Source organism: Balaenoptera ricei, chromosome 9 (genome assembly GCF_028023285.1).
Source record: "Balaenoptera ricei isolate mBalRic1 chromosome 9, mBalRic1.hap2, whole genome shotgun sequence".
In the NCBI taxonomy this organism is placed as follows: Eukaryota; Metazoa; Chordata; class Mammalia; order Artiodactyla; family Balaenopteridae; genus Balaenoptera; species Balaenoptera ricei.
This window is the reverse complement of record NC_082647.1, coordinates 113,917,463-113,941,134: the sequence shown is the minus strand read 5'-3', so window position 1 is coordinate 113,941,134 and position 23,672 is coordinate 113,917,463. Positions and strand designations below refer to the sequence as shown.

Here is a 23,672-nt window from a genome sequence, read left to right as displayed (position 1 = left end):
CAGTGGTCCCTCATCTACCACACCCTGTCTGTCCGTCGCTGCTGGACAGCTGGGAGCCTTCCTCGGGCCCTCCTGCGGCCACATTTCTGCCCCTTTATCCCAGCACTAGACTAACCTGAATTGAAAACCCAACACATTTCTGAATTGGGTCTCATATTTTCATCTCCACAGAATTAGTCTTGCAGTGAGATTTCAAAATCTTTGGCTTGGGCTTCCCTGGTGGCGCAGTGGTTGAGAATCTGCCTGCCAATTCAGGGGACACGGGTTCGAGCCCTGGTCTGGGAAGATCCCGCATGCCGCGGAGCAGCTAAGCCCGTGCACCACAACTACTGAGCCTGTGCGTCTGGAGCCTGTGCTCCGCAACAAGAGAGGCCGCGATAGTGAGAGGCCTGCGCACCGCGATGAAGAGTGGCCCCCGCTCGCCTCAACTAGAGAAAGCCCTCGCACAGAAATGAAGACCCAACACAGCCAAAAAAAAAAAAAAAAAATCATTGGCTTGTTTTTAGCTGTACACTGCACTGTTCCAGGCCACATAGCAATGCAATTCTTAGGTTTCTTAAGTCCCCTGATGGAGAGTGAGCGCTGTGATTTGGCTCATAAACATTCTTTTTTTATTTTATTTTATTTTAAATTAATTTTTATTGGAGTATAGTTGATTTACAATGTTGTGTTAGCTTCTGCTGTACAGCAAAGTGAATCAGTTATACATATAGATATATCCACTGTTTTTTAGATTGTTTTCCCATATAGGCCATTACAGAGTACTGAGTAGAGTTCCCTGTGCTCTACAGTAGCTCGTTATTAGTTATCTATTTTGTATATAGTGTGTGTATATGTACTACAGTGGAGATCAGGTTTTAGAGTTTACAAGTGCTTTCTTCCTACTTGTAAGTCAAATGTGCGAGGAGCTAAGTGTCAGGAACTGAGGATCCGGGATTCTTCCTCACTTGCAAGCTTACAGATTTGGCGCTCGGGGTTCTTGGATGCTTTCAGGAGACAGGCGACTCGTGGGTCAGAGACAAAAGGCCGATTATTCACAGCGAGAGCAGCATCTGGTGTCAGCAATGTCACCTGGTTCCCTGAACCCAAGTCACCCAGGGATGCTGCAGTCATGGATGGGGACCTGTTGGACAGGAGATAAACACCAATCTGGGGACCCTCCTCTCTATAGCAGCTGACAAGCCAACCGGCTCTGCATCTGGCCCTCATTCTGCAAGGTTGCTCTTGCAGCCACAGCTGTGGCCAGCGGCCAGGTGGAGACCAGCCGGGACTTTGCAGGCTGAGGGCTCCTAGCAGGACCTGTGGGGGAGGAGGGACCCCCAGATGTTCCTGAACCGATAAGTCTGAGCTGGCGTGAGCGGCCTGCTCCTTGTCGCTAGACGTGAAATGCAAAGCCGGCCCATCATTCGAAATGGGAGGTCCCTGAGTGGGTCTCGGGGGCTTTGCTGATGGCTCCAGCAGTGTCAGTTTACGTGAAAATAACACTGGCGCTGTCAATCCACGAGCACGATCCCATCGCAGGAAAGCTCAGAGCCAGGTCCCATGGGGAGTGCTGGTGGCCACCCTTCAGGTCCAGGCAAAGTCGGCCCACTGTGAAGAAACCATGCCATTCACACCACTGCTTCTTCTTTTTTTTTTTAACTTACACTCATTCACTGATGGTTTGCCTGTTGCCAGATATTCCTGAATTTTTTACTGTCAGACTAACCACTAACCATTTTTTTAAAAAGTTTCTTTGAGGTATAATTGACATACCATGTAATTTCCCCACTTTAAGTGCAGCTTTCTGTGAGGTTTCAGTCAGACTGTGGACCAGTCTGGGTCACCACTACCCAGTTCAGGACATTCCCATCACCTCGGAGTGTCTAGTGCCTGTTCTCAGTCAACCCCCATCTGCCCCTGACTCTTTGTCTCTATAAATGTGCCTTTCCTGCGTATTTCATCTGCATGGAATCATGTGACCTATAGTTGTCTGTATGTGACTGTCACTTGTCATGTGTCTGAGAGTCACCACGTGGCACCCAGCAGTGGGCCTGTGTCCACTGGGCAGCAGGACAGCATTTGTCATTCACTCACCCGTTGTGGCCCTTTGGATCATTCCCAGATCGGCTGTTCAGTACAATGTGCTGTGAACCGTCTCATACATGTCTTTGGACACACATTTCTATTTCTGGGTTGTATGGTAGGTTGTGTTTAGCACTTGAAGAAGCTGCAGAGCTGTTCTCCAAGGTGTCTTTATCATTTATTATTCCTGGAAACAGTGATGAAGTTTTCAGTGTTTCCACATGCCTGTCAGCACTATCTTCCTGATTGTAGCCATCCTGGTGACGTGTGGTTTTAGTTGACATTTTCCTAATGAACATGTCACCTTCTGTCTTTTCACCTGCATTGCTTCTTATAAGAAGCCAACCACTAGCAGTTCCGACATCATCAGTCACATTTGTCTGACTCTCTCAAGATTTCTCGGTGGTTCTCAACATCTCGACTTTGATGTGTCTGGATGTAGATCTCTGTTGTCCTACCTGGGGCTCGTTTGTGTTTCTTTGGGAGGAATCTATGACAACTCTTTCCCCTGCAGTGAGTAGCTCCTGGTGCCTCTGCCTAGTTGGTTTTTTCAATTTTGTTTTCATTTTTTAAAGCCTGGGGTTTTCAGAATCACGCTGTTTTTATACAGGCCAGTTGCCGGGCAGAGCCTGTGCTTGACCACCTCAGGCCAACAAGGGATCTCTTCTGTCTCTGCCACGATCTGCGTGAGGGTGGGTCAGGGCATTCCAAATTCAGGCTGTTTTCTAGTCGGTTCAGTTTTCTCTTTCCTGCTTCCTCTGGTCTCTGCAGGGTGCACATGTGTGGCGGGCGGAAGGCCTCTGGGCTCACGCAGAGTCTGTGGCTGGTTTGGGTCTCTCTGGCCTCTCGTGCTGTACACGCAGCCTCACGGGCTCCATGCATGACACGGCCACAGGCCAGACCCTGAGCTGTTGGCCCTTCCTTTTGCTGGACTCTGCAAGAGCCGGGATTCTGACCGTGTTGTTGGGTGTGGGCGTGGCCCGGTGGTCCACGGTGTGTGCACCCTTCAACAGGGGCAGAGGGGCTGCTGAGCTTCGCAGCCTGGCCCACCTGCTAGGGCTGCGTGTTGTAAGCCAGAATGCTGCAAACCACCCCCTTCTTACCTGGTTCAGCAGTTTGTCAGCTGTAACTGTCTCTTATGTTATCATATGCCTTTGGTCAGTTTCCAGAATTCTGAAACGTATTGTTTTTGTTCATTTTGTCCAGTTTCATAGTTGTCTTCTGTCCATGTCTACCCTTGACCGTAGCCAGAAGTCCTCACCTTGTTTTTTTTTTTTTTTTTTTTTGGTTTTTGTTCTGTTTCTCCTCTGAAAATAAAATTTTACATCGAAATGAATTAAATTTGGCAAATTCTCTACTTTATCATAATGTATACACGTTCTTGCTTCCAGTGCCCCTCTTGCTGTGCCATTTCAGGAAACTCTGTATTTCTATAGTCATTCTGCCAGCACTGAAGTCCCTGTGCTGGTGTGTTGATTCTGAGATTGGGTACACAGGTGTCACGTTAAAAATTCCTGGTAATTTTCATATAACGAATAATTATTGCAGACAGTTCTCATATCACTGTAATTTCTTTTTTATGTCTTCCTGTTCATTTGGTTTCACATTAATGATGTATCTTTATTTCCAAAAATCTGTCTGTATTTGTGCAACACAAAGATCTAAATGACTCAGTGATAATGAAGAGCAGGGCAGCCTTGGATCGGTTCCCTGATCCTAAAGCAGTGCTGTCAGCTGAGAAGTCTCTGAACTGCAGTTTCCTTTTAATTTTGAGTCCCTCTCCCTCCCCCATTCCTTATCCTGGGGGGCCACGGGGGGAGCAGGGGGCAGGACACCAAGGGTAGGAGTGCTGGGTCCCGATTTACTCTCTATGAGGAATTAAAATCAGCCTGACCAAGAGGGACCAGGACTTCCTCCACCTCATCCGTCAAACGCTGATCTGAGAAACTCCAATATAAACCCTTAAGCCTCTGCATCACCTGCCCTACTTCTGTCCCGGTCAGCCTAACTGCCAAAAGGAAACATGGTGTTTATTTTTGAGTAAATGGTCAGAGGTTCCTTTCGTTGTTGTAACACCTTGACTTTGTTTATTCCTCTTGATGCTGAAGATCATCAGAATCTCAAATCTCTGCCTCTAGGCTGAGACTCAGTAGAATCCCACGTGTTTGGAGCATAGCTGTTTGATAGCTGATACTCATTCAATTGGAAATTCCGAGTCATTACTCTGCGGCCTTAATTAATATCAGTTGTGATTTGGGATCCGTGTTTAGCGAGGTAATATAGAAGTGACTACATATTCTCCCACTTTAATTAGAGACCTACTATGCATTAATAAAAATAGTAAGTTTATTTTAAATTGAAATTAATTGAAGAAACATAGAGAAAGATACGTGTGCACAGAAAAATATATAAAGCACATTTGGGATGTTTATAGCCCTAAGATTTCATAACAAAGACCCCAAGTGACAGTGGCTGAGACCAGACACGCTTTTCTCTCCTGCGTTCACAGTTCACGCTGCTGGGCTGTGTCAGAGCCCAAGATCGTCCAAAGACTCAGGTTCTTTCCACCGTGGCACTTACTCATCAGTTTCATGGTTGAGTTGACTCCTTAGCTGTGTCCCTATCCCAGCTCATGGAAAGTGGAAAGATCCAAAACCCAGGGCAAGTGCCTTGCCTTACTTCATTATGACCCAGAAATTGTCCTTCACAGTGACCTGATGGGTTGTGTGTCCACCTCTGGCTGCACGGAAGTCTGACCAGTATGATCTTGATCTGAACATACACTGACCCAATGAGCAGATTGTTGTATGTCCATTCCCCAATAGGAAAACTACCATACTTTCTGTAGAATTTGTATAGTACAGCACGGTAAAAGAAGGAAGGAATTCCACCATTAATTTCACTTTTCAGATATTTATAGTCATACTTTTTTTGTTTTTCTTCCCAGTATTTTTTTTGCATATTTTAATTTTTAATTTTTTTTATTTTTTTATGTCTTTATTGGAGTATAATTGCTTTACAATGTTGTGTTAGTTTCTGCTGTACAACAAAGTGAATCAGCTATATGTATACATATATCCCCATATCCCCTCCCTCTTGCATCTCCCTCCCACCTTCCCTATCCCACCCCTCTAGGTCGTCACAAAGCATCAAGCTGACCTCCCTGTGCTATGTGGCTGCTTCCCATTAGCTATCCATTTTACATTTGGTAGTAAATGTAAACTATATGTAAAATATATGTCCATGTCACTCTCTTACCTAGTCCCAGCTGACCCTTCCCCCCCGCCCCCCGTGTCCTCAAGTCCATTCTCTACATTGGTGTCTTTATTCCTGCCCTGCCACTAGGTTCATCAGTACCATTTTTTTTTTTTTTTTAGATTCCATATATATGCGTTAGCATACAGTATTTGTGGTATTTGTTTTCTCTTTCTGACTTACTTCACTCTGTATGACAGAATCTAGGTCCATCCACCTCATTACAAATGACTCAATTTGGTTCATGTTTATGGCTGAGCAATATTCCATTGTATATACATGCCACATCTTTATCCATTCATCTGTCAATGGACATTTATATTACTCCCATGTCCTGTCTATTGTAAATAGTGCTGCAATGAACATTGTGGTACATGTATCTTTTTGAATTATGGTTTTCTCAGGGTATATGCCCAGGAGGGGGATTGTTGGGTCATATGGTAGTTCTATTTTTAATTTCTTAAGGAACCTCCATACTGTTCTCCATAGTGGCCGTATCAATTTACATTCCCACCAGTAGTGCCGAGGGTTCCCTTTTCTCCACACCCTCTCTGACATTTATTGTTTGTAGATTTTTTAATGTTGGCTATTCTGACCGGTGTGAAGTGATACCTCATTGTGGTTTTGATTTGCATTTCTCTAATGATTAGTGATGTTGAGCATCTTTCCATATGTTTGTTGGCAATCTGTATATCTTTTTTGGACAAATGTCTATTTAGGTCTTCTGCCCATTTTTGGATTGGGTTGTTTGGATTTTTGATATTGAGCTGCATGAGCTGCTTGTATATGTTGGAGATGAATCCTTTGTCAGTTGCTTCATTTGCAAATATTTTCTCCCATTGTCTTTTCGTCTTGTTTATGGTTTCCTTTGTTGTGCAAAAGCTTTTAAGTTTCATTAGGTCTCATTTGTTTATTTTTTATTTTATTTCCATTACTTTAGGAGCTGGGTCAAAAAGGATCTTGCTGTGATTTATGTCATAGAGTGTTCTGCCTACGTTTTCCTCTTAGAGTTTTATAGTGTCCGGCCTTACAGTTAGGTCTTTAATCCATTTTGAGTTTATTTTTGTGTATGGTGTTAGGAAGTGTTCTAATTTCATTCCTTTGCAGGTAGCTGTCCATTTTTCCCAGCATAACTTATTGAAGAGGCTATCTTTTCACCATTGTATATTCTTGCCTCCTTTATCGAAGATAAGGTGACAATATGTGCATGGGTTTATCTCTGGGCTTTCTCTCCTGTTCCATTGATCTATATTTCTGTTTTTGTACCAGTACCATACTGTCTTGATTACTGTAGCTTTGTAGTATAGTCTGAAGTCTGGTAGCCTGATTCCTGTAGCTCCTTTTTTCTTTCTCAAGATTGCTTTTGCTATTCGGGATCTTTAGTGTTTCCATACAAATTGTGAAACTCTTTGTTCTAGTTCTGTGAAAAATGCCAGTGGTAGTTTGACAGGGATGGCATTGAATCTGTAGATTGCTTTGGGTAGTATAGTCATTTTCACAAGGTTGATTCTTCCAATCCAAGAACATGGTATATCTCTCCATCTGTTTGTATCATCTTTAATTTCTTTCATCAGTGTCATAGTTTTCTGCACACAGGTCTTTTGCCCCTTAAGTAGGTTTATTCCTAGATATTTTATTCTTTCTGTTGCAGTAGTAAATGGGAGTGTTTCCTTAATTTCTCTTTCTGATTTTTGGTTGTTAGTGTATAGGACTGCAAGAGATTCCTATACACTGTGCATTAATTTTGTATCCTGCTACTTTACCAAATTCATTGATTACCTCTAGTAGTTTTCTGGTGACATCTTTAGGATTTTCTATGTATAGTATCATGTCATCTGCAAACAGTGACAGTTTTACTTCTCCTTTTCCAATTTGGATTCCTTTTATCTCTTTTTCTTCTATGTTTGCCATTGCTACAACTTCTAATACTATGTTGAATAATAGTGGTGAGAGTGGGCACCCTTGTCTTGTTCCTGATCTTAGAAGAAATCCTTACAGTTTTTCATCACTGAGAATGATGTTGGCTGTGGGTTTGTCATATAAACATATTATGTTGAGGTAGGTCCTCTCTGTGCCCACTTTCTGGAGAGTTTTTATCATAAATAGGTATTGAATTTTGTCAAAAGCTTTTTCTGCATCAATTGAGATTACCATATGGTTTTTATCCTTCAGTTTGTTAATATGGTGTATCACATTGATTGTATAATGAAGAATCCTTGCATTCCTGAGATAAACCCCACTTGATCTTGGTGCATGATCCTTTTAATGTGCTGTTGGATTCTGTTTGCTAGTATTTTGTTGAGGATTTTTGCATCTATGTTCATCAATAATATTGGTCTGTAATTTTCTTTTTTTGTGACATCTTTGTCTGGTTTTGGTATCAGGGTGATGGTGGCCTCGTAGAATGAGCTTGGGAGTGTTCCTCCCTCTGCTATATTTTGGAAGAGTTTGAGAAGGATAGGTGTTAACTCTTCTCTAAATGTTTGATAAAATTCACTTGAGAAGCCATCTGGCCCTGGGCTTTTGCTTGTTGGAAGATTTTTAATCACAGTTTCAATTTCAGTGCTTGTGATTGGTCTGTTCCTATTTTCTATTTCTTCCTGGTTCAGTTATGGAAGGTTGTACTTTTCTAAGAATTTGTCCATTTCTCCCACGTTGTCCATTTTTTTGGCATATAGTTGCTTTTAGTTGCTCATGATCCTTTGCATTTCTGTGCTGTCAGTGTTACTTCTCCTTTTTCATTTCTAATTCTGTTGAGTTGAGTCTTCTCCCTTTTTTTCTTGATGAGTCTGGCTAATGGTTTCTCAATTTTGTTTATCTTCTCAAAGAACCAGCTTTTAGTTTTATAGATCTTTGTATCATTTCCTTCATTTCTTTTTCATTTTTTCTGATCTGATCTTTATGATTACTTTCCTTCTGCTAACTTTGGGTTTCTTTTTGTTCTTCTTTCTCTAATTGCTTTAGGTGTAAGGTTAGGTTGTTTATTTGAGATGTTTCTTGAGGTAGGATTTTATTGCTATAAACTTCCCTCTTAAAACTGCTTTTGCTGCATCCCATAGGTTTTGGATCTTCGTGTTTTCATTGTAATTTGTTTCTAGATATTTTTTGATTTCCTCTTTTATTTCTTCAGTGATCTCTTAATTATTTGTAGTGTATTGTTTAGCCTCCATGTGTTTGTATTTTTTGCAGTTTTTTTTTCCCTGTAATTGATATCTAGTCTCATAGTGTTGTGGTCGGAAAAGATGCTTGATACAATTTCAATTTTCTTAAACTTACCGAGACTTGATTTGTGACCCAAGATGTGATCTATCCTGGAAAATGTTCTGTGTGCACTTGAGAAGAAAGGGTAGTCTTTTGGTATGGATGTTATTTATTTTCTGTTTGGATGATCTGTCCATTCGTGTAAGTGGGGTGCTAAAGTCCTCCACTATCATTTTGTTACTGTCGATTTCCCCTTTTATGACTGTTAGCATTTGCCTTATGTATTGAGGTGCCCTTATGTTGGGTCCATAAATATTTACAATTGTTATATATCTTCTTGGGTTGATCCCTTGATCATTATGTAGTGTCCTTCATTGCGTCTTGTAATAGTCTTTATTTTAAAGTCTATTTTGTCTGATAGGAGTATTGTTTTTCCAGCTCTCTTTTGATTTCCATTTGCATGGAGTATCTTTTTCCATCCTCTCACTTTCAGTCTGTATGCGGCCCTAGGTGTGAAGTGGGTCTCTTGTAGACAGCATATATACGGGTCTTGTTTTTGTATCCATTCAGCCAGTTAGTGTCTTTTGGTTGGGGCATTTAATCCTTTTATATTTAAGGTAATTATTAATATGTATGTTCCTATTACCATTTTCTTAATTGTTTTGGGTTATTTTTGTAAGTCTTTTCCTTCTCTTGTGTTTCATGCCTAGAGAATTTCCTTCAGCATTTGTTGTAAAGCTGGCATGGTGGTATTGAATTCTCTTAACTTTTGCTTATCTGTAAAGCTTTTGATTTCTATTTCGAATCTGAATGAGATCCTTGCTTGGTAGAGTAATCTTTGTTGTAGGTTTTTCCCTTTCAACCCTTTAAATCTATCTTTCCACTCCCTTCTGGCATATAGAGCTTCTGCTGAAAGCTCAGCTGTTTATCTTATGGAGATTCCCTTTTATGTTATTTGTTGCTTTTCCCTTGCTGCTTTTAATATTTTTTTCTTCGTGTTTAATTTTTGTTAGTTTGATTAATATGTGTCTTGGTGTAGCTCTCCATGGGTTTATCCCGTTTGGGACTCTCTGTGCTTCCTGGACCTGATTGACTATTTCCTTTCCCATGTTGTCTTCCCAGTTTTTTAACATATATGTGCAATTTTCCTATAATGCATTGTCATTTTACCATTCCTATATCATTACCTTTTCCACATACAATTAATTGACTCTAGAAACCCTCATTTTAATGGCTCACACACACACAGATGCACCCTCATTTGTATGAGTATTATATTATTCTACTTTGCAAGCTGTTTCTAGATTTTTTCATATTCTAAGTAAGTTGTTATATGCATTTATATTTTCTGTGTTTCCTAAGGTAATTTCCTAGGAGAGGAATTATTGCCAAATTGATTTTCAGAAAGGTATGTCCATATTTCATTCCCAACAGTAGGATATGAAATGGCCTCTTTAATTGAGAGAATATCTAGCTTTTGGGGTATTTTTTGGATCTGAGAATTCTTTGTTCTTATTCACACTGGAGATGGGGGAAAAACATTTTTCTCTGCAACACACACAGGCACACATGACAAATGCCTGCCTGGCTAGAAAATAGTTTTAAGATCACTTATTTGCTGCTTAAATTTGCAATTTATTGGTATGTTTATTACCTATGAACATTTTTGGGGGGGAAAAGTCTCTATATGTTATTTACCCCTTTTCCTCTATTGAATTTTTATTTTTACACTAATATATATGAGTTCTTTATAATAAGTACATCAAATGTTACCCATTGTGTTTGTTGCAGTTTTTTTTTAATGTTAGTTTGCTGTATTTTGACACACTTATTAGAAGCTTGTAGTTTTGCATTGTCAAGTACATCAAACTTTTCCTTTGCAGTTTCTTTCATTGCTCTTATGCTTAGAATGTTTCCATCCTCTGGTCACCTATGTATTTAAAATACTAATGTCTCATCTGCACTGTCTTATCTTGTTCCCGTGACCTGTCTTGTAATTCCTTAGCATACTGTCTCACTTTAATTATTTAAGAAAATATTAATATTTTCTGGGTGAGTCTTCTTTCACTTCTCTCCTTGTTTGACCTTTTTCTGCCTCTTAATTTTTCTTATGGGGAGTGATAAGCTTAAAATTTTGATCAATATTATACTAAATCCTTCTTATAATTTGTATTATACTTTTACATACTTATAATAATACAATTGTAAATTATAAGTCTTGATAGCATACTTTATATCAACATAATAATAAATTATATTACAAGCTAAATTATAGTTACAAATTACAATGTTATGTATTATTTATTATGTATTACATACTGTATTATTTATTATTTATTATGTATTACATACTGTATTAAAATATGATTTTTTTAATATTGTATACAAAATTTATTTTATATTTATACTTATATTTTAAACTTACAAGTTAATATTATTTATATTACAATAATTTTTATACTATAATAATTTCCCATTTAAAACATGTTCATTCTTTTCCCTTTTTCTGACACATCTTTCCATTGATTCAAGATTTCACTTAGGTCCATTAGTAAATCTTTCTTTCCATAAGACTTTCACATTTTTTATGAAGGTCATTCTGATCTATTTTGCTCTTTTGTATTATTGCTTAAAGGTTCTCTCCTACATATTTTGCAACTGGCCTTCCTAGTATATGGAAAGGCTACTAATATTTTGTTAGTTGTGTAGTTGGCCACCTAAATAAAGTCTTATCCATTTCCAAAGTACTTCTTTGGGTTTCGTGAGGCCCCTCTATGGGAAATTAGCTGCTTTTCAATAACAGTGTATCTGTCTCCTTGCTCATCTCACTGTTGATTCAAGCCCTGCACCTGGGGCCATGACTCACCCCTGGGTCTTGTCTCCCCAGCATGGAGGAGTGTGGGGCCGTGTGCATGAGACTTGCCATCATGGTCCATGGCAGCTTCCGGTGCCTGGGGTCCCCACAGAACATCAAAAACAGGTGCGTTGCCATCTTTTCACTTAAATGTTTCCTGTGAATTAGTAGTTGGATGCGGTTATAACTGGAGGCCCAGGCACCTCAGGGGCACAGAAGGGGAGATGGAGCATGAGAAGGCAGGGGCATGTTTGTGTGTGAAACACCATCACCAGGGGTGCCCACCATTGGCTCCACAGAGCCCAGCTTCCCCCACCACCCCACCAAGGTCTTACTGTCTTCTGCCCATGAGGACACATGCTCTCATCACGGTGACACTGGGAAAGTTGGAAATAACATTGCACAGTCAAGGTGAAACAAGGACCAAAAATATCCTCATTGATACAAAATACCACATAGAAAGATTGTACTGACATATTCCTCACCCAGAGTGGGGTTAGCAACCAGTGCTGCACCTGGAGAAAGGCCCCCATTGATTCAAGAGGGTGAAAGATGGTCCCTGTGCTTGCTTCTTAGTTCAACTAATAGACTAGAGACTTTGCATGCTTTAATCACTTAGATTTCTTCCTGGTTGTCTTTTTTTTCCATTTACTTTTTGGAATCATAATGATTTTGTTATCAAGTTGTATGAGTGTTTTTGTGTCCCCGTGTAACTTTTTTTTTTAATTCAGTGTTGCCTAAGCTATTTTCGGAGTTTACAAGGCATACCGTGTATTATTGTGCTTTGCTTTTATTGCACTTTGCAGATACTGCATTTTTTACAAGTTGAAGGTTTGTGGCCACCCTGCATTGAGCAAGTCTGTTGGCACCATTTTTCTAATAGCATTTGCTCATATTCTGTCTCTATGTCACATTTTGGTAATTCTTGCAATATTTCAAACCCTCCACCAGTAAAAAGATTACGACTCACTGAAGGCTCAGATGACAGTTTGCATTTTTTAGCAACAAAGTATTGTTTTAAATTAAGCTATGTACATTTTTAGACATAATGCTGTCGCACACTTATTAGAAGACAGTATAGTATAAACATAACTTAATATGCACCAGGAAACCAAAAATATTGTGTCACTCCCTTAATTGCGATATTCGCTGTATTGTGGTGGTCTGGAATGGAACCTGCAGTATCTCCAAGGTATGCCTCTAATTTCTTTTAAATTTGTTGTTTAATCTGTTCCTTTTGATATAGAGTAATTTATTCATATATGTCGATACATCTCTTTTCATTTTCACTTATTCAATGTTTTTAAAGTAAGAATTCCCAAGTAGAGATTTGTTAAATTCACATATATATTAGGTTGAAATATTTTTATTTTATGGAGAAAATACCATGAATGTTTGGATGGAGGTGCCGCGTTGGGGAGTGGACGACAGTTTCCCAGCAGCTGAGAGCCAGGCCCTGCTGGCTGGTCACGCTCACTGTCACTTCATGTCAATCCCTCATCAGATAAACCTGCTGGAAACTGTTCTCAACATGTGCTCTGCTCACCTTTAATAAGGGTCATCGAAAGAAAAATAATATTTCACGCTCCCTCGCCTTTATGAATGCTCACATAAAGTTTTATAGCCCTTGCCTGCTTGTCGGGTGATGTATGTCTGAGTTTAGCTACTTGCCTTTCAAGAGGTTTACTGACGTCTCTGGAAGGGGCAGGGGGAGGGGAGGCTGTGGGGAGGCGTATCTTCTTGCTGCTCTGGTCTGTGTGCTCATTGCTCTTGCCTGCCTCTGAGTTTTAGGTCTGATCATGTGTAATATGGGTGAGGATGGAGCGTTAGTAAATATGAACTGTAGAATTCTTTTTTCCCCCAGGATACATTTTTTTTTTCAGTTATACATATACATGTATCCATTCCTTTTCAAATTCTTTTCCCATCGAGGTTGTTACATAACATTGAGCAGAGCTCCCTGTGCTCTACAGTAGGTCCCTGCTGGTTATCCATTTTGAACATAGCAGTGTATACCATAGAATTCTGTTAACAGATGGCTTGTGGGTTAGTCACTGGAACCTTGAACTCAATAGATTTAAAAATAGTTTGTAAAGTTGGTATTTTCCTATGACAAACTGACTACATGTATTTCCATAATATTGAGATGGAGAACACAGGATTGATCATTTTTATGGAATGCTGGACTCTTAAACCTGGGGGTCATCAACGTGGTGCCCACTTCCATCCCTGGGGCGTGGGGGGCTGCAGGAGGCTCCTCCCTCCACCTGGTCCCTGCCCTTCTGCCAGCATCCCTGAACATCCCTGAGGCCCGCAGTGCCTGTGCTCGCTTGCCCTGAGGGCGTTGAAGCAGACAGGGGGCCAGCTTCCTGGCTTCCAGCCTTGTTGCCCTGACTACGTGGGCAGGCTTGTTACTGGGTCAGAAGGAGGTTTCTTGCCCGGTGTCTGCTGTGACCTTGGGTGATGGGTCCAGAAGTTCGATTTGGACCATTTCGTGGAGGCCCTGCTGGGTTCCTGCAGCGGGACCACTGGTAGATGAAGGCCTGGTCTGGCTGCCCCTGGATGGAGCCCATCACATGGTGTCTGGGTCTCAATCTCCCCAGCTGTGAGATGGTTGTCGTGAGGACCACACACGTGTGAGAGAACTTAGAAGAGGGCCCTGCTCCGGTCATGCTGGGGTGCCTGCTACTGTTACTACCACAGGCAGTTTTAGCCAAGTGACCCGTCCCGCTGTGTCCCCAGGGAGAGTCAGGATGTAAAGGGGTCAGAGAGAGCTTCTGTGATGGGTTTTGTGAGAGGCGATGAAAGCCAGGATGAAGCCGTGGAAATGAATATTCCTGAGCCCTGAGTCCAGACAGTGTGATGCTGAGCGTGTCAGCAAAGGCAGCAGCTGAGGAGGAGAGTCCAGGGTGATCCCGTGATTTGGGGACGGAGGGAACGTGAAAAGAGTGAGGAGAGAATGAAGAAGAGAGAGCGGGGGTGCAGGGGCTCTGAGGAGAGAACTCAGGATGAAGCAATGTTTCAGAGATGGACCTGAGGTTGGGTTCAGACCTGAGTTAGGGGTTTCCCTGTGGAGACATGGAGGTGGCTGGGCTGGGTCCCGTCTGGGTCAGGAGACATGGTCTTAAGTGGGAGCTGACGGCGGGAACTGCAGAAACCCTGTAGAGGGGTGATGCAGGGAGCTGCAGAAACCCCATAGAGGGGCGATGCAAGGAGCTGCAGAAACCCCATAGAGGAGTGATGCAGGGCTGGGTCCTTGGGAACCCCCCAACCACGAGGGCAGGTGCAGAAGAGCCCACGGAGAGAGGCAGAGGAGAGGGGAGCCAGGAGGTAGTGAAGGTTTAGCCCCTGTTCAGCTTCCAAATCCCAGTGCTGGTCTGGACCCATCATCAGCCACTAGAAACCCTCAGGGAAATCCCAGCAAATGAAATGTTGATGGCAGCCAGGGGCCCCGCTGGAATAACAGCTCACTGTGTAACCCAAAGTGGGGTCTGGCTGCTTGCCGCTCAAAAGCCAACAAAGAGGCAAGGCTGGTGGAAAGGAAGGTTTGCTTTATTTCAGAGGTCAGCATCCTGGGGAGGGGGAGGGCGGGCTCCTGTCCAAAGGCTGACTCCCCCCCAGTGACAACCAGTGGGCAAGAGCTTTTATAGACAGAGGAAGGGGGCTATGTGCAGAAACAGCACAGTCAGCTCTGACAGTCACCTTGAAATTGGTCATCGGTGGTCTGACCAGTGTCATCTTGATTGTTTTAAGTACAGTTAATCTTCAGTTCCAGGGTTGGTTTGTTCCCATTTCTTTGAGGCCAGTTCTCGGAATTGTGGCAGCTTATGTCATGGCTACAGTCTGGTCATCATGGAGTTCACTTCTTCCATCTGCTGGGGGTTTCAGTATCTACGAGACAGCTCACAGGACATGGCTCAGAATATTATCTGTAGCCCTTGAGGAGGGACTAAAGGTCCTTGACTTTGTCTAATGACTAAACTATTATTGTTTAGTCTTGTTGGACTGTTTTCCTTGGTTTCTGCATTTTCTCACTTCTCTGATTAAACTTACTCTTTGGCTAAAGTTTTCCCCCAGACAAAAGGCAGGTGGAGGACATGGTGGGCAAGGACCATAGGGTTCTGCTCCATTTCAACTGGGCACAGAATCCATCTTCCAGGTGGGCGGGGAGGGGAAAGGGATGCAGGGATGGGGAAAACCAAGAGCTGCAGAAGTAGAAAGGGAGGAAGAGCATGTGGGTGGGGTGTAGGAGAGGTAAACAGATGGAAAAAGAGACACAGAAGGAGAGCACAGGCCCTGCCCTCCCTGCCCCATCCGCTGGGATGACACAGCCCCGGAGATGGTGCAGGGGAGAGAGGTGCATCCCAGACCTCAGAGCCGCCATATCGCCCCCAGCCTGCCAGCGAGACCAGGTCCAGGCCATCCCGGGCTGCACTCCCTCTTCTTGGGTGCTTTTCATCCACTCTCCACTCTCGGTGCCCTGATTCTTTTCCTTCCACCTTTGCTCGTTTGAATTCCTTTCCTGGGCCCGAAGGGCAACCCACTCATCCTCCCCCATAAGAGAACATTCCTCCAAAGGATGCGAGCCCCTTCCCCTACTCCTTTCTGAGCATCACAGCCCCGCATCCTGCTGCCCACCCAGACCGCCCCCTGCCTCCGGGCTCCATTAACTGCATTTGTAGAAAATGTGAGGTGTGTAAGGCCACCCTATCAGGAGATGATTGGACTGAAGAGTTCGTCAGAGGTCCCGAGAGGATGGGCCACGCGTGAGCCCAGCGAGGAGGGACCAGTTGGTCCTATGGAGTCTCTCCCATTGGGTGCCCGTCAGCCAGGGAGCGAGGCTCACAGCACCTGTGGTGTCACAGGCCTAATAGGTATGCATCGCAGGAGAGGTACCAACCGTGGCATCTGGCGGCGGGGATGTTTGGTTGGAGGGTGCAGGGAAGTCTCTGAGTACAGGTTAAAAGTACAGGTAAATCTGGTTAGAAGGGCGCTGAATTCTCGCTCGGCTCTCCGGGCTGGCAGGGGAGGCACAGTGAGAGGGAGGAGCCGGGAACCGGCCTGAAGAGGGGCCAGCTCCGCACACGGGGCACTTCATCCCACAAGCCAATCCCCCGGGCCCTGGGTGACCTCAGTTTGCAGAAGTTTCAGGGTCCGAGTGAGAAAAGCATCTTCCTCTCCTTCCAAACTCAGTCTGGTCCCAGCTCAGATGTGAGAAATGACACCCAGGAGCCCGAGGGCATGGAGGGCACTGGGAAGCTGACAGGTTGGGGTCACCGCGATGCCCCCCACATCCTCTGAATACCGCTCCCTTGCCTTGTTGTCCCGCACCTGCAGCCTCTCTCAGACACCTCCCAGCCGTGACTGCATCCCCACCAAGCTGCCAGCACCGTCCGCCTTCCTTGTGGGGTGGGACCCCATGGCCTCTCCAAGGCTCGGCACTTCCCTTCCTTGTTTTCTCCTCACAGCGACAACCTGTTCTCTTCTTTGGCAGGTAACTGCATCCTCGCTGCCAGGAGGTCTGTCTGTGCCAATCCTGCCTGGTTCCAATTAGACCCTATGCTCCTGGAGAGCACAGCCTCTGTCCTTTGTCCACCTCAGGGAGGCTCTGTGCTCGGCATCCTTACTGTCTCAGGGATGGAGCCTGGGGGCAGCGGCAGCTGGTCCTGGACCCCTCGGCCTGGGGAACCCAGGAGAACTATTCCAAAGAGGATGCACACGGTCCTGAAGTGTTTAGGCTTTGATCCCCCAGGAGGGCTAAATTCACTCCTTTCCTAATTGGCCATCCTATTTTTCTTTCTCAAGTTCAAGACTGTCTTTAACTTCTTAAGGTGTCTTAAGTGACAGCTGTAAATAATTAAACATTGTGTTTAACCATAGAGTTGGCATTCTAATGTAGTTTTAAATGTTCTTTGTGTTCATAAACAAAGAACCAACCAAGTTCAAGTTTGATAATCATGGAGTCATACTTTATCATTTCAGGAAAGAAGCCAATGCTAGATTTCAGTTCCTGGGAGTTACTAAGGGACTTTTTCTGGCTCTGGCTCGGGGCTGCATCCTGCTCATCCCAGCTTCAGATGGCATCCCATCTCGATTTGTCTGAAAGTGAGAACTGGTTGGCCAGAAGGACAGACAGGGTCTAGAGTAGGGAATTTCCGAGGCGCGGTCTCTCTGGAGAGAGTGGCATTTTCTCCCCCTCCACGCCCCCTATCTCCCCCCACCCTGAGCCCTCCGGAGTCTGCTTCAACCTTGTGATGTGCGATGTGGTCCCTGCCCTGTTCCACCGCAGGCCTCTTGCCACTGCGAGCTCCTCTCAGACCCTCCTCAGCTGCGTTCTCACTCCGTCCTTCTCACTCTGTCCTTCTCCGCACTCAGCCGGGTCCCCCCATGATGACGTCTTCCTTCCTGTTGGAGGACCTGCCCTCCCCTAAGCCTCCCCTGCCCTGGCCTCCACTGCCTGTGCTCAGTGGCCCTGCAGTCTGGACACCGCCTGTGGCTTTCCTTTCCCCATTTCCAGTCGGAGCAGGAGAGGTGCCAGTGCCCCTTGGTGACACCCTTCAGGCTCAAGAAATTTGGGAACGCGTCCCTCCCCCTTTTGCCCCAGCTAAGGAAGTTGCCTTTTCTGAAATTTGTAGAGCACAACCATAACCTGCAGTCCCAGACCCCCTCTCCTCGGTGATCAGGCCCCTTCCCAGGAGTCACTCCTGTTTTCCATTCTCACTTCCACAGCCTATGGAACAACCCTTCTCTTATGAGTCCCAGGTCTCACCCTTTATCTGGTGGCCATTGGTTACATGTTCTCTTCCCTCCTGGAGTAAGTACTGTGTGTAGATTATCTAGCATGAGATGACACCTATATAGTGCGTTCCAGACGCTAGTCCTGAGTGTTCTACACGTATCAGGTAGCTTATTCCTCATGACCGCCAACCCAGTAGCCATCGTTATGACCCCTTTTTACAGGCAAAGAAAATAAGACTGGAAATGTTGAGTGTCATTCCCAGGGTCACTGGTTAGTAAGTGGAAAGGTTGGATTTGAACCCAAGCACTCTGGCTCCGCTTTGTTCTGCAATGTGTATCCTCATGATCATCCCCATGTAACAATAAAGGGAGTGAGCCATCGTGGGGCCGGGACTCACCTGTGGCCCATCTGACTCCTGAGCCCCCAGGACGGTCACCTCACACCCAGCCTGCTTCCCACTGGGGCTCATCCTGGGGCTGTGCAGATGTGTATGGATGCAGACCCTGCCCGGTCTACAACCACATCTGGGCCAATTGCTCTCTCTTGTTGATTTTCCTCTTGGTGGTGTTTCTGTGTGTTCTCATTGTCACTAAGATTCTGACACACACTCACTTAACATGTTCCTAAGCTGAGAGATGCCTCGTGGGGGAGGTCTCACAAAATATTTATTTATTCATCATTCTTCAATTCCTTTGTCCCTATTTTTGAGGGAGCAATTTGTTTCTTTATCAAGTGTATTTCTTTTACTCCTGAGAAAGGAGGTAGCTCTCCTCAGCAGGTGGTCACCTGGCTGACCCGTGGAATTTGTCATCACGTTTGCCTTCACGACACTGCGTTGCATGAACATGGTCAGCATTGCCTTAAGGTTTTCTGATCTGCGTGCTCTTCTCCTGCTGGGCGTTTTGGGTGGGTCCCTCTGGTCTTGGACATTCAGCTCATGAGTGACGTCATCCAGAGCTGTCATTTTACCAAAGGGGGCACCATACTGTCATTTTCTCATATTTTCCCTCAAGAACAAACAGACTGCTTCTCACCCACAGTGAAGATGGGGAACGGAAGTGATGAGAGATTTTTTTCCTGGATTCAGACTCACATCGTGATTCCTGTTCATTCACGCACATTAGCTGAGGGCCTGTCTCAGGAGCCCAACGCAGGTGTGGTCCCCTGAGTCAGTAAGTCTGGTGTCAGATGGACACGCATACACAGAAACATAAACACAACACTCTGTGGTGATTTGGTGAACAAAACGCTGTGTGATGCAATTCAGGTTAAGTCATCAAATGTTTTTGGGTGTCTGTGTAGTCACAGGGTGTTGAGCTGGAGAGATGAATAAGGCATGAAACCTAAAGAACAAATCAAAAATTACATGAGAGCCTGTAAGTGCTGCACGCAGTAGGGGTTAGGAGGAGACAACACTAGCCCAGTGTTTTAGGTGATGGATTGCTGGGGTGGCTTCATGGAAGAGGAGGCATTTCAACCAAGTGTATTCATGGGAGGTGACTCAACTATGCATGCATTTCTGGTGCTGGGAGAGACCTGGAGATAAACAGCACAAATCATGTTTGACAAGAGCTGGACTGTTACACAGGCCCAGGGTGAATAGCAGGGCATCCACCTGAGGACAGCCTTTGGGGTTAAACCAAGGAAGACTTAAATGCTGGGGTGAAAAGTTAGGGAACAAAGGGAAGGAACAAGAAACAGGAGCAGGAATGTCAATTAAAAGGCGATTCTTGTTCTTTAGTTGGAGGTTAATTTAGATGGACTGGAGTCGGCTGGGGACAGGGCGTGTGGGGAAGAAAGCATTGGTGGGGGGCTTTGCAGAAAAATATAATAGAGCTTTACAGCCGACTGGTCCGGGGAGTCAAGGAGGGAGGAGCCATCGTGGTCACTAACCCTCGGGTCTGGGAGATGGAAGATGGAGCTGTCGGGGAAAAATCGGGGCGCCGGGACTGCTGAGAGCGGGGTGAGCGGGGGCATGTCTTTGTGAGCCCCGGGAGCTGCCTGGGGGTCTCACAAGGAAGAAACTGTTCTGTGTTCTGCCCTGTGTCCTTCGTCCCGGCAGGAGCCAGGGAAAGAAGACTAAAGCTGGTGGTGACGGCTGACTCTCAGGAGACAGAGGATGAGAGTAGCCGGGCTCTTCACACCTTTGCGTCACTGTTTGTGAACGCGGATGTGACAGGTCGGGGCCCTCATCCGTGCTCTTACATCTATTGAAACGTTGCCAAACTCAGGCCATTTGTCAGGTGCTTTTTGTGCATTATCTCATTTAATCCTTACAACGTGATAGCTATGAGTTTACCCACTTCACCGTAAAGAAACTCAGACCTAAAGAAGTTAGGCTGTTGGCTCAGAACAGAGAGTTACAATTGAAAGAAGCAGTTTTCAAACTCAATTCTCGACTCCTGAGTTCCTTATCCCTTTCACACTACGGCTGTCATCCCCACTCACCTGACCCCAAACTGATGGATCGACAGAGCGCCGCGGCAGGGGTGTGGACCCTTCTTCTGCTGCATCTACTGAGAAAACAGGCTCCCCTCTTCCTGAAACACGACCGACCCCTTGGATGAGACAGCTGAGATGTAGAGTCAAACTTGTAACACCACCTCTAGGACCTTGAAAAAGTTCTTTCACATTTCTGAAAGCTGGTTTTTTCCCTTAATGGGGACAATCATACATATTTTGTAATGCTGTGGAAAGAAGTAGATGGATACACCAGTAGTGTTCCCACCTGATGCCGTGATGTCCTCTTTTCCCGAGATGAATGCGTGGTTTATTCCCTCAGTTCTCTCAACAGTCACCGCTCCAGAGGGGTCTCCAGTATCTAGTCCACCCTCCCATAACAGCAGAAGAGCCCCTGGAGGTTAGCTGGCATCACAGCCACCTGGAAATAAGAATGCATTTTCCAGCTCTCACGACCAACCGCTACGTGTGGGCACAGAGATAATAGGAGAGGTGCCAGAAACTTCAAGGATATGACTTTGTAGGAAAGGACATACACTTTTTCTGCCCCTTCCTTCCTTCCTTCCTTCTGACCTGAATGCAGATGTGATGGTTAGAGATGAAGCAACCTCAGCAATGGAGACATGTGAGCAGAGCAATGGGACAGAAAGGGCCAAAGGAAGGCCTTACCCCTCTGCACTGGCTGACCTCAGACTATAGGCTTGCTCATATCCTGCTGCTTTGGGTTTTCTGTCACTCATCTGTGAATCTAAACAGACGTACTCTGACATGTGAAAAGCAACATCGGTGTGTTTACCTGATTATTTTCAACTTCTTCCCAATGGAATATAAATCTCCTGAGGGTAGACCTTTGTTTCTGTTTATTACTGTATGTCTGACATTTGGGACAGTGCCCGGTACATGACATGTGCTCAGGGTATTTGTTGAACAAATAAATAAATGAGTGAATGAATGCAAAGTCCATAGTGCATGGGGGGCCTTTACTAAATGCTATCTTCTTCCAGGTTCTATAACTAGACTTTGAAAGAGGAATCAGAGGAGGCTGTGGAGAATTTAGGGTCTGTTCAGCTTAATGAACAACTACTAATAACAACAATCAACCCCTTTGATAAAGACTTCCATTCCGATCCCACTGATCTCTGGACGGGGTGAAACCTGCTTTCTCTCAGAAGCTTCTGCATTATTCATCCTCCGTTGGCTGCTTTTAGAAACAGGCTCTGTCTTACTCAGTGCCCCCATTAACAGGAACCATCAGGTGCGTGATTCAGGCCTAATTGCTGCCACAGCCTTGGCAGTATTTTCCTGTCACTTCCCTGCAGGGTAGCCAGACTCAGCACTGATGCACCCTGACCTGCCAAGAAATAATGTGCAATGAAGACAGAGAAAACATGCCTCCAAAGCTCAGTGTGCACTACTGGATGGTGAATTCTGATTCCAAACGTGGTCTCAGCACAAGAAGACCCAGCCTAGCCAAGGAAATGGATTTCTCTTAGGTCAGAACTATATTTCAGCTTTCAAATAATTCAAGATTGGAATTTGGGAAGTTTATTTACTCTGGGTTCAGTTAGCTTAAAATTTAGGTGTGTGTGTGCACTCAGAGAAAAATGCATGAACCCGCAACATTTCATGGTTTCATAGTTGAGAAGCATTTTACAAATTTGATTTTGGGTTCTCTTTTATCAAAGCCGTTAAAAAAATAAACTTTTCCCTGAGTTAGATTTTGTTACGTAGAGCAGCAAAATGAAGTTTATAAGATGCAGTGGATTATACGATTATCATTCGTCCTCCTGAAGCTGCAGGTTGGCTGGCTCTGTCCCAACTGTCTCTCATCCTTCTCCTGGGATCAGCCTCTGAGCAGTGGGGCTACGAGAACGGAATGGCCAAACTGCACAAGTACGATTCAAGCCTGAGGTCACATCACACCTGCCAAACCAAGTTATGTGGCTAAAGAAAAAGAGTAGAAAAGTAGTCCCATCTCTTAGGGCAAGAACACAGCAAAGTTATGTGGTGAAGGGTGTGGGCATGGGAGGATGCAGAGAGTTGGGGCCATGTTTACAAACTACTACTATCCCAAACATTTGTCACTAATTTTTTTTTTAAACAGTGGCCATCCTCTTTCTTTGCTTTTTAACAGATGAATTGAGATATACTTCACATGTCCTGTAACTCCCCCATTTAAAGTGTATAATTCAGTACTTTTCAGTGTATTCACAATTATGTGTAACCGTCTCCACAGCCAATTTTAGAACATTTTCATCATCTCAAAAAGAAACCCTATCCCTTTAGCTATCCCCCTTCTATTAATTCCAGTTCTAAGCCCTCACTAGTCTATTTTCTGTCTATTATTGACATATTAATGGAATTACATAGTGTGTGGTCTTTTCTGACTGGTGGCTTTCACTTACCATAATACTTTAAAGTTCATCCGTGTTATCAGTACTTCATTTCTTTTTATGGCCAAATAATATACAACACTTTGTTTATCCATTGTCAATGGGCAATGGATTGTCAATTGGATTGTTTCCACCTTTTGGCTATTATGCGTTCTGTTGCTATAAACAATCAGGTATGAGTTTTCGTATGGACATATCTTTTTATTTCTTTGGGCATATACCTTGGAGTGAAATTGCTGGGTCATATAGTAACTCTGTGCTTAATCATTGAAGGAACTGTCAGACTGTTTTCCAAATTGGCTGCACCATTTTACATTCCTGTCAACAATGAATGAAGGTTCCATTTTCTTTACATCCTTGCCATTTAATTATCTGAATTTTCATTCCAGCCATCCCAATGAATGTTAAGTAGTATCTCGCTGTGATTTTGAGTTGCATTTTCCTGATGACTAATGATGTTGAACATATATCCATGTGCTTGTTGCCCATTTGAATGTCTTCTGTGGAGAAATGTCTATTCATATCTTTTGCCCATTTAAAAGAAACTAGGTTGTCTTTTTATTATGGATTTGAAAGAGTTGCATACTCTGGGTACAAGTCCCTTTTCAGATAGATGATTTGCAGATATTGTCTCTTGATACATGGTTTGCCTTTTCACTTTGATAACATCCTTAGAAGCACAGATGTTTTTAATTTTGAAACTACC

The 23,672-nt window shown here is 44.1% G+C and overlaps 1 protein-coding gene across 1 annotated transcript in view; it reads left to right on the top strand.

Moving 5' to 3' along the window:
- The window catches only part of ABCA13 (ATP binding cassette subfamily A member 13), a 326,117-nt gene that overhangs the window by 292,127 nt on the left and 10,318 nt on the right, over positions 1-23,672 (top strand). The window contains 1 exon segment of the mRNA XM_059932550.1: positions 11,408-11,500. Within this exon segment, the coding sequence (XP_059788533.1) occupies positions 11,408-11,500 (93 nt within the window).